At 40.2% G+C, this 12,034-nt stretch overlaps 1 protein-coding gene across 8 annotated transcripts in view; it reads right to left on the minus strand.

Moving 5' to 3' along the window:
* Positions 1 to 12,034, minus strand: part of ELP4 (elongator acetyltransferase complex subunit 4) — a 248,158-nt gene that overhangs the window by 218,041 nt on the left and 18,083 nt on the right. For all 8 annotated transcript variants that reach the window (XM_038405562.2, XM_038405559.2, XM_038405565.2 and 5 more), the window contains one exon: positions 5,813 to 5,934. In XM_038405562.2, the coding sequence (XP_038261490.1) occupies positions 5,813 to 5,934 (122 nt within the window). The remainder of the gene's footprint in view (positions 1 to 5,812; positions 5,935 to 12,034) is intronic.

A 12,034-nucleotide genomic window follows, 5' to 3' on the forward strand; every position in this document is an offset into this window, starting at 1 on the left:
TTGTCTTTTAGGTAAGTATACTGACTGAACAGAAATGCTCTGAAATGTTTAAAATATCCTGTTAAAAACCATCATGTATATTGTTCTATAGGATTTTCTACAGGGGTGTAATTTTTCAGTGTTACATCTTAATGCTGACTTCCTGAAGGAGCTTTGACTACAATAGGCATGAATATGTTTTGAAAGGATGATGGATAAATTGCTGGGTGGTAATATAACATATCTTAGGCAGCTGATGGGGCTTTTTTTCTTCTACTTGTCTTTTAGTTATACACAGTTTTAAGATAATTATGGTCTATAAGATTGTCTTTTCCCCTTTCTAGTACCAGCAATATTTGTCTTGGTTACAGGTTCCAGAAACACCCAATCATACATCATAAAATTAATGCAGGGCAATTATAGCATTTAACATTGCACTGTATGTACAAACCGTTAATGTCCTTGTTTTGGTCAATCATTTTCTGGGTTAGTTTCCGGTGACAGGTTTTTAAGATGCAATAGTTCACTGAAATATTAGTTAAACTATAGCATGCTGAACTCATTGCCAGGATTTTATCTAAAGAAAAACCATGAGTTATATAAACTGTTAGTTAAGAAAGAAAAAATCTGTGTCTTTCCAATGACTGTACTCTTTGTTTTATCTTTTCTTTTTGAATGCAACTCCACACTAGCCAAAGCTCAGTTAACCAAAATTCTTAGTTACATGAATGTTGGGACACTATTAAAAGAAACTAAATATCAAGGCCCTAAAATTGAGACACTGCTCAAAAATGCATTCACGGGAAAATTTCTAATGATGTTTCTTTGTATGATTCACAAACAAAACTGGACTTTGAATGAAAACCCAAGTTTAAAGAAAATAAATGTTGACATTAAAGAATCATGTTTTCTATAAGCCTCCCGCCCTCTAATAAATCAAGCGTAACACAGAACATATATTGACTTATAAACATTGAAATATAAAATGAAGAATTGTTAATGGTAAGATTAAGAGCTTTGATAATTACAAATCATTTAAAATATAGCTATGTACAGTGAATGAGCAAAAATGATGCAACACTTAGGCCAAACCTTTGGCAGACATAAATGTGGTTTTGTCAATTCTTCTTTTACATAGAATTGCTACTCTGCTTAAAATGTTATTGTGACAGAACAAAAAATGTAACATGTATTGAAAGTAATAAGTAGAACATATAACGATAAACATATGATATATAAAATCCTCCTTCCTCCAGGAAAACCAGGATAGGGTGTCACAAATACAACATGACCCAGAAACTGCAAATCCAGCAGGAAAACAAAATATAGAAGTTGGGAAACTGAAGCTTGCGCATGCCTAGTGTACGGCTTATCTAAAATCCAAAGGGCTGATGTGCTAAAAGCCAGTAAGATAAAAGATTAAGTAATCTGTAACATAGAAATCTATGAAAGACCTAAGTGAACATGGGACCAAACTGGAGAAACACTACACCAGAAACTCAAGAATGGGACAAAAGGACCAGAGAAGGTGACAACTATCCTGGAAGATGGGAAAAACTTCCCCGCGCCCCGGAATGTGGTAACTTGGGCCCATTTACCAATTCTATCTTGTCTATTATAAAATATATGTTCAGACATTGTAAGTGACAATAATTCTGTCTGAAATTATATAAATAAAAAAAATTTAAACCTAAATTTGGTGGACTTGTGACTCAGTTTCCCAACTTGCAACCCCAGCAATGAAGGCCAGATATACGTCCTCTAAAGTTTGACTTTTTGGTGAGTTCCAGTCCTGAGCAGATGAGAGGTTCCATAGGAGAGGACCTCTACTCCAAACTATCTTAGAACCCTTTATTCCAAAAGCTAAGTAAGCCAGTTTTTGGGAAAATTCTTAAGTTTCCTGAGAACTAGCGACCCAAGTACATTCTGGGCCACAGAGCAGAAGGAATTTGAATGCAATGACTGAATAGGTACCTACTGAGTATATGCAAAAAGAAAAGGAGTACTTGTGGCACCTTAGAGACTAACAAATTTATTAGAGCATAAGCTTTCGTGAGCTACAGCTCACTTCATCGGATGCATTTGGTGGAAAAAACAGAGGAGAGATTTATATATATACACACACACACACACACACACACACACACACACACACACACACACAGAGAACATGAAACAATGGGTTTATCATACACACTGTAAGGAGAGTGATCACTTAAGATAAGCCATCACCAGCAGCGGGGGGGGGGGGGGGGGGGGGGAGGAGGAAAACCTTTCATGGTGACAAGCAAGGTAGGCTAATTCCAGCAGTTAACAAGAATATCAGAGGAACAGTGGGGGGTGGGGTGGGAGGGAGAAATACCATGGGGAAATAGTTTTACTTTGTGTAATGACTCATCCATTCCCAGTCTCTATTCAAGCCTAAGTTAATTGTATCCAGTTTGCAAATTAATTCCAATTCAGCAGTCTCTCGTTGGAGTCTGTTTTTGAAGCTTTTTTGTTGAAAGGATAGCCACTCTTAGGTCTGTGATCGAGTGACCAGAGAGATTGAAGTGTTCTCCAACTGGTTTTTGAATGTTATAATTCTTGACGTCTGATTTGTGTCCATTCATTCTTTTACGTAGAGACTGTCCAGTTTGGCCAATGTACATGGCAGAGGGGCATTGCTGGCACATGATGGCATATATCACATTGGTAGATGCGCAGGTGAACGAGCCTCTGATAGTGTGGCTGATGTGATTAGGCCCTATGATGGTATCCCCTGAATAGATATGTGGACAGAGTTGGCAACGGGCTTTGTTGCAAGGATAGGTTCCTGGGTTAGTGGTTCTGTTGTGTGGTGTGTGGTTGCTGGTGAGTATTTGCTTCAGACTGGGGGGCTGTCTGTAAGCAAGGACTGGTCTGTCTCCCAAGATCTGTGAGTGATGGGTCGTCCTTCAGGATAGGTTGTAGATCCTTGATGATGCGTTGGAGAGGTTTTAGTTGGGGGGCTGAAGGTGATGGCTAGTGGCGTTCTGTTGTTTTCTTTGTTGGGCCTGTCCTGTAGTAGGTGACTTCTGGGTACTCTTCTGGCTCTGTCAATCTGTTTCTTCACTTCAGCAGGTGGGTACTGTAGTTGTAGGAATGCATGATAGAGATCTTGTAGGTGTTTGTCTCTGTCTGAGGGGTTGGAGCAAATGCGGTTATATCGTAGTGCTTGGCTGTAGACAATGGATCGAGTGGTATGATCTGGATGAAAGCTAGAGGCATGTAGGTAGGAATAGCGGTCAGTAGGTTTCCGATATAGGGTGGTGTTTATGTGACCATCGCTTATTAGCACCGTAGTGTCCAGGAAGTGGATCTCTTGTGTGGATTGGTCCAGGCTGAGGTTGATGGTGGGATGGAAATTGTTGAAATCATGGTGGAATTCCTCAAGAGCTTCTTTTCCATGGGTCCAGATGATGAAGATGTCATCAATGTAGCGCAAGTAGAGTAGGGGCATTAGGGGACGAGAGCTGAGGAAGCGTTGTTCTAAGTCAGCCATAAAAATGTTGGCATACTGTGGGGCCATGCGGGTACCCATCGCAGTGCCGCTGATTTGAAGGTATACATTGTCACCAAATGTGAAATAGTTATGGGTGAGGACAAAGTCACAAAGTTCAGCCACCAGGTTAGCCGTGACAGTATCGGGGATACTGTTCCTGACGGCTTATAGTCCATCTTTGTGTGGAATGTTGGTGTAGAGGGCTTCTACATCCATAGTGGCTAGGATGGTGTTTTTAGGAAGATCACCAATGGACTGTAGTTTCCTCAGGAAGTCAGTGGTGTCTCGAAGATAGCTGGGAGTGCTGGTAACGAAGGGCCTGAGGAGGGAGTCTACATAGCCAGACAATCCTGCTGTCAGGGTGCCAATGCCTGAGATGATGGGGCATTCAGGATTTCCAGGTTTATGGATCTTGGGTAGCAGATAGAATACCCCAGGTCGGGGCTCCAGGGGTGTGTCTGTGCGGATTTGTTCTTGTGCTTTTTCAGGGAGTTTCTTGAGCAAATGCTGTAGTTTCTTTTGGTAACTCTCAGTGGGATCAGAGGGTAATGGCTTGTAGAAAGTGGTGTTGGAGAGCTGCCTAGTAGCCTCTTGTTCATACTCCGACCTATGCATGATGACGACAGCACCTCCTTTGTCAGCCTTTTTGATTATGATGTCAGAGTTGTTTCTGAGGCTGTGGATGGCACTGTGTTCTGCATGGCTGAGGTTATGGGGTAAGCGATGCTGCTTTTCCACAATTTCAGCTCGTGCATGTCGGCGGAAGCAGTCTATGTAGAAATCCAGGCTGCTGTTTCGACCTTCAGGAGGAGTCCACCCAGAATCCTTCTTTTTGTAGTGTTGGCAGGAAGGTCTCTGTGGGTTAATATGTTGGTCAGAGGTGTGTTGGAAATATTCCTTGAGTCTGAGACGTCGAAAATAGGATTCTAGGTCAGCACAGAACTGTATCATGTTCGTGGGGATGGAGGGGCAAAAGGAGAGGCCCTGAGATAGGACAGATTCTTCTGCTGGGCTAAGAGTATAGTTGGATAGATTAACAATATTGCTGGGTGGGTTACGGGAACCATTGTTGTGGCCCCTTGTGGCATATAGTAGGTTAGATAGCTTAGTGTCCTTTTTCTTGTGTAGAGAAGCAAAGTGTGTTTTGTAAATGGCTTGTCTAGTTTTTGTAAAGTCCAGCCACGAGGAAGTTTGTGTGGAAGGTTGGTTCTTTATGAGAGTATCCAGTTTTGAGATATGACAGGTTTCAGAGTAGCAGCCGTGTTAGTCTGTATTCGCAAAAAGAAAAGGAGTACTTGTGGCACCTTAGAGACTAACAATGAAGTGAGCTGTAACTCACGAAAGCTTATGCTCTAATAAATTTGTTAGTCTCTAAGGTGCCACAAGTATTCCTTTTCCTTTTACTGAGCATATGTATCCCTAAGCTAGGCAAGTGGTTGCTAGTGCCACTCCCAGGCTGACTTAATGGAGGCCAGAATACATTACTTACATGAAGGGCTCTATCCTACTATGTACAGAACACTAGGCCCCCAACGACATCAATGGGATGTGCTTTGTGGAACCAAAGAGAGTGTGTAGGACATTTCAGTATCAATCCCTAAATATAGTCACTGAAGCACACATATATAGATAATACACTTCCTGAAAGATACACATAGCAGAAGCACAAGTGTAACGCTTACGAAGGTTTTTTGCACTTTTATTGAGGTCTATAAGGACCTTTTTAGCAAGGGAGAAACTCAGTATTCAAAGTAGTGGCAAAACTGTGCATACAAACTACTGTCACAACAACCCATATTTCTTTTTCCCCAGTATGATTACTATTTTGCCAAGTTTTCTCAGTTAGAGCAATCTTAGTTGTTATTGTAAGAGGAACATATTTTTGAAAAATGAAATTTAAAGAGTGCCAATGTCCCTTTACCTTTTTTGTTTATATATCATATTAAAAATGACTAATCATTACCAAGTATTTATACCAGAAAGAGCTCTAAGCTTCCTTTTTGAATACATTGGTCAAAATCTATATATTTCAAGGTGTCTTGATAGCATTTCATTAAAATTTTCCTAGAATAAATACAGGAAACAAATATAATTGTGAGACACACCAAACTGCTTTTCAAACTACTTTGAAATTATCTTAACTACTATTTATAACAGATAGATGAAATTGTAAATCTATTTTCTCGATTAAGAAAATCAGTGTGTATAATGTTAGAACCTTATTAATCAAGGGATTAACTTTACTTTGTAAACAGGTTTGTAAAAATATCTGGATTAATAAACTATAATCTCATGTAGCAATGTTTTTACCTTTAAAATGTCAGCAGGATCCTCTTTAGCAGAAGCAACAAACAAATTATGTCCACAGACTATTCCCTCTGCGAGGAAATACTTGAACAACAAGTTGGAGTAAATACCGTATTTATCTTCCTCTGTGGAAATAGAGGGTTTTTTGGTTAGTCACAAAATGCAAGTGTGTATGTGTGTGTGTCTCCCACCTTTCCCACCCATGTTTCTTCCAACACTGTACAAATGGTCTTTTAATACCTCTTTAGGTCTGCTTCTCATAGACTAGCCCTCCTATAAGTAGGCTGATCCAGTGAGGAATCCAGAAGCATGAGCTAAGCAAGATGAAGCCAAAGCTTTAAATATTCGATTCCATGAGAGATTGTATTTTTGATTTCTCAGGCTAGAAGAGGCATAGCCAGGGCATTTTAGGACCACTCTGTTATACAATGGATCCATATCCCAGCAGCAACCTCCACCTGAAGACAAGATCCGTGCCTTTTTCACAACTCAGTTTTCCACCAAAATCAACTAGGTTGCAATAGCTCAAAGAACTCTTCAACTGCTCCCTCACCTAATGCTTCTTTTCGGATCAATGGGAAAGCAAAAGATCAAAATATGACTCTCTTATGCATGATAGAACTATATGCTACTCATCAAGCTGTCATGGCTTTTTATAAAGTTCATAGGACATTTCACAATCATAAATGACACATACCAGCTACTGTAATAAGAAAATGGCATCCCCCTCCTATTTTTCATTTACACATCAGTATTTGTCTGTGGTGCCAAAACAGCTCATTGCAGTTTACCAATTCACACCCTACATGTGCGTGTGTGCACATTCAAAAACAGCAAATAGACATGGAAAAATTTATATAACTGGTAAGTCTCTAGAAATTCAATTTTTAAAAGTATTTTTAATTGGCAAAAGAGCTTCAGGTCGACAATTTGTTTTTGAAGTCACTCTAAGTAAACATATCAAAATGAAAGACAAGGTCAGAAGCATGAGAGTTTATAGGGTTTTTTTCCCCCCCTCCAGAGGAGCTAGCAAACAAGTGCAGCACACAGAGTTTTGAGAGGGAGTTCTCCAGGTGAAGGAGGAGTGACTACATAACCCTTGGGGTGAGGGTCATCTGTGTCTTTGTTGTATGCTTGCTGCTTGCCATGTGCCTGACTGAAATTTATAGTGTGATTTGTTGGGGGAAGATGGGCATGTGTGTGTTGTGTGCCCGCGTGCTGAGCCTAGTGCTAAGAGCTTCTTTAAGGGATTAGGGATCAAAGGCTTGTTAGGAGCCCTTAACCAGTGGGCAGGGCTACTCCAGGAGAACAGGGTTTTAAAAAGCCAGCTCCTAAGCTATGAGAGGAGCTAGTGAATAGGTGAGTGAGTTTAGAGAGAGAACGAGAGAGCCAGATATACCTAACATTCTCTAAATTTAGGCCAACAAACACCCCCTGCCAAACAAACAAACAAACAAACAAGCAAGCAAGAGTAAAATTAATGCAGAAGTCCAGCAGTGGAGTGGGGAACACCCAGTTTATTGCACTGAATACAGCATGTATGATTACCTGTCTTGTAAGGCCAGAGTGGCTGAACTGTACGAGCTAAGGTACACTGTACGAGACAGAGGTACACTGACAAAACTTTCCAGGACACAGTAGAGCAGCCCCAGTTCCAGTCTCACAGACTTTGTGCTATTGAGGAAGAAGTAGTTCTCCTTCGCCGAGACTATCAAACTGGATTGGAGAGAAACAGTTCCATAGCTGGGACCCTCCTTCCAGATGATGTAATAGTATCCTCTTGCACTAAAGCTTCCCCTCTGGGAGAGGGGACTCTGATTATTAGGAAGAGACAGGCAATAGCAATGGGGAATGTGATTTTAGAAAGAGAGACAGTTGGGTTTGTGATGATCGGGAGAGCAGCAGGGTAAGCTGCCTGACAGGTGTGAAGGTTGTGCATCTCTTGAGACATCTAGACAGATGTACGTGTAGTGCTGGGGACAAGCTGGTGGTTGTGGTACACGTAGGTACAGTGACATAGGGAAAGGTAGGAGAGAGGTCCTGGAGCCCAAATTTAGGCCGATAGGAAAGAGATTAAAGTCCAGGATCTCCAGGGTAGCATTCTCCAAAATGCTTCCAGTTCCATGTGCAGGCCCAGGTAAACAGGCAGAACTGCAGAGTCTCAATGCGTGGATGAGATGGTGTAGGGAAGAGGGTTCTAAGTTTATTAGAAACTAATAAAGGGAACCTTTTAGGAAAGGAGGAGCCTACGAAGGATGCACTCCACCTAACCCAAAATGGAATCAGATTGCTGGTATGTAAAATTAAAAAGGTCGCAGAGAATTTTTTTTTAAGGGTAAAAGGGAAAACTGACAGGTACGGAGAAGCACATTGTTCTGACAGAGGTATCCCTTAAGGGAGGACCTATTAACAGGCATTCTCTATATCCTAGTGAAGAGGAGAGGATAGGAGTTGCAAAAGTACAGATAAGAACTGAAGAGAAACAGCCAAAGGAAAGAGTCCCATTCAATTACATCACTTGAAGGCAGGCAACTAACTATTGACACATTTTATAAGTGCTTATATACAAATGCAAGAAGTCTAAATGCCGAGTAACTTGAATGTCAAGTATTAAATGAGGATATTGATTTAATAGGCATAGCAGAAAGTTGGTAGAACAATGATAATCAATGGGATACAGTAATACCAGAGGACAAAATATACAAGAATGACAGAGTACACAGGATCTGATTCAAGAGGTGAATATAGCTGAACTGCTTGGTAACAGCAACCATAATGTAAGTAAGTTCAACATCCTTGTGTGGGGAAAGTACCAAAAACAAAACAAAAAAAACAAAAACCCCACCCTACCACAGTAGCATTTAACTTCAAAAAGGGAAACTACACAAAAAAATGAGGAAGCTAGTTAAATGCAAATAAAAAGGAACATTCACATGAGTGAAATGCTTGTAAGTTGCATGAAAACTTTTAAAAAGCCACCATAATAGAGACTCAAATTAAATGTAAACCCCAAATAAAAAAACCCACAGCAAGAGGACCAAAAAAATGCCACCATGGCTAAACAGAGTAAACAAGGCAGTTAGAGGCAAAAAGGCATCCTTTAAAAATTGGAAGTCAAATCCTACTGAGGAAATAGAAAGGAGCATAAAGTCTGGCAAAAGTGAAGTACAATTAGGCAGGCCAAAAAAGAATTTGAAGAGCAACTAGCAAAAGACACAAAAACAAAGTAAAACATTTTTTAAATACGTCAGAAGCAGAAAACCTGTTGAACAATTAGTGAGGACACTGGATCTTTGAGGTGCTAAATGACCAGCCAAGCAAAACAAGGCTATTGCGAAGAAGTTAAATGAATTCTTTGCATCAAGCCACATCTACACTTACAATCCTATAGCAGTACAGCTGTACTGTACATAGCTGTGCTGCTGTAAGTTCGCTCATGTAGCCACATTATGCCGAGGGGAGAGCGCTCTCCCATAGACATCATAAAAGCAACTCAACTAACAGCCACAGCTATGTTGGCGGGGGATGCTTTCTTGCCGACATAGCGCTTTGCACACGAGCACTTATGCCGGAAAACTTGTGTCGCTTGGGGGAGGGGTTTACACACCCCCGAGTAACGAAAGTTTTGCCAACGTAAGTGCTAATGTAGACATGGCCTCAGTCTTCACTAGAGATTCCCACACCAGAGACATTCTTTTTAGGTGACAAATCTGAGAGACTGTCTCAGAATTAGGTGCCAATGGAGGAGACTTTGGAATAAACTGATAAGTTAAACAGTAATCAATCAGTAGGAACAGATGGTATTCACCCAAGAATTCTGAAGGAACTCAAATCTGAGGCTGAAGAACTACTATCACTTAAATCACCCTCTGTATCAGATAACTGGAGGATAGCTAATCTAAGGCTAATTTAAAAAAACAAAAACAAAAACAAAAACACCCCACACTTGAGAGGCGATCCTGGCAATTACAGGCTGGTGAGCCTAACTTCAGCATCAGGCAAACTGGTTGAAACTATAGTAAACAACAGAATTATCAGACACATAAATGAACACGATTTGTTGGGGAAGAGTCACAGCAGCTTTTGTAATGGGAAATCATGCTTCGCCAATCTATTAGGATTCTTTGAGTGGGTCAAATATATGGATAAGAGTGATCCACTGGATATAGTGTACTTGGACTTTCAGAAAGCCTTTCACAAGTTCCCTTATCAAAAGCTCTTAAGCAAAGTAAGCAGTCATGGGATAAATGGGAAGGTCCTCTCATGGATCAATTACTGGTTTAAAGACAGGAAGCAAAAGGGTAGAATAAATGGTTAGTTTTCACAGTGGAAAGAGGTAAATAGCAGGGTCTTCCAGGGATTTGTACTGGGACGAGTGTTATTCAAAGTATTCATAAATGATATGGAAAAAGGGGTAAACAGTGAGGTGGCAAAGTTGGCAGATGATACAAAATTAACCAAATAGTTAAGGCCAAAGCAGACTGCAAAGATTACAAAGGGATCTCACAAAACTGGGTGACTGGGCAACAAACATTGATAATTTCACATTGGAAAACAATCATAACTATACATACAAAGTGATGGTCTAAAATAGCTGTTACCACTCAAAACAGATCTTGGAATCATTATGGGTAGTTCTCTGAAAACATCTGCTCAACGTGCAGTGGCAATCAAAAAGGCTAAGAGAATGTTAGAAACCATTAGGAAAGGTCTTAGCTATATAAAACACTAAGTACCATAATGCCACTACATGAAGCCATGGTATGCCCATGCCTTGAATACAGCATGAAGTTCTGATCACCTTATCTCAAAAAAAGTTAATTAGAAATGAAAAAGGTAGAGAGACTGGTGGTAGCAAAAGTGACTGGATGTATGGTACAGCTTCCATACGAGAAGAGATTTAAAAGATTGGGACCGTTCTACTCTAAAAGATGATGACTAAGGGGGGGACATGCAAGAATGTAGTGAAGAAAGTGAATAAGGAAATGTTGTTATTTACCCCTTCACATAACACAAGAAGCAAGGGTCATTCAAATAAATTAAAAGACAGCATGTTTAAAAAAAACAAACCCCCACAAGAAAGTACTTCTTCACACAACACACAGTCAGCCTATGGAACTCATTGGTGAAGATGTTGTGAAGGCCAAAATTATAACTAGGTTCAAAAAGAATTAGGTAAGTTCATGAGGATAGGTCCATCAATGGCTATTAGCCAAGATGGTCAAGGATGCAACTGGTTGTACCTAAGCCCCTGACTGATAGATGCTGGGCATACCTAAGCCCCTGACTGACAGATGCTGCTGTTTATTCCCTCTGAAATATCTGGCACTGGCCACTGCTGGAAGACAGGATACTGGGTTAGATGGACCACTGGTCTGTCCCAGTATGGCCATGCTTATGGTTAAGTGTAATAAATGTTAAAATATACACAGGTGAAATCATGGTCCATTGAAGTCAACAGCAACATTTTCATTGACTTTAAAAAAAAAAAAGTGGTCAGAATTTCACCCACTATGTAAAACAAATTCCTTTATTTTACTTTTTTCCTGTGTTGTTAGCTAAGCACCTGAATTTACTAAAAATTCAATCTCACTTCGTTTCATATGACTAACAGCATTTACCATTATTCCAAATTAACAGTGATTTAACTCAGATAAGACTAACTCTACATTAGTAGACTCAAGGAGCTAGCAGAAGCATTGGTAAGAATTACATCAGTATCCCTTATGGAGGGAATGTAGCTACCTTTTATATCTCAAGTTTGCTTTTTGAGGTCTGCTTAGATCTTTGGCTGCTCCTGGAAACAAAAGGGAAAAACAGCCAAGACACTCTCTTGAGCCCTCCAACCAAGCCTAGGAGTGTGTAACTTTTCAAAAAAATTCAGACTTTGCTACAATAATTTATGCCTTTGTCACATTTGTATTAGGGAGAGCTTCTCACCAGAACATGAGATGAACTAGCTACAAATTGGCTTCCACATGGAGTTTAATATGTTGGTTTAAATCTAAAGTCCTAACCCTAGCTACCCAGAAATCAAGGTAATGACATGGTATAACAGTTAAAAAATTAAAATAGATAGGGACCTGGTTATCTGAAAGAAACCATCTGTCTCCAACCGTCTCAACTAGATCCTCTTCCATCTGAATGAGAAGGGTAAGGATCATGAGCATGACATTCTTCATGAGGGGTCTTCAACTTTGAAATATGCTCTTGTCCTTGGTTCAC

The sequence above is a fragment of the Dermochelys coriacea genome, chromosome 6 (assembly GCF_009764565.3).
Source record: "Dermochelys coriacea isolate rDerCor1 chromosome 6, rDerCor1.pri.v4, whole genome shotgun sequence".
In the NCBI taxonomy this organism is placed as follows: Eukaryota; Metazoa; Chordata; order Testudines; family Dermochelyidae; genus Dermochelys; species Dermochelys coriacea.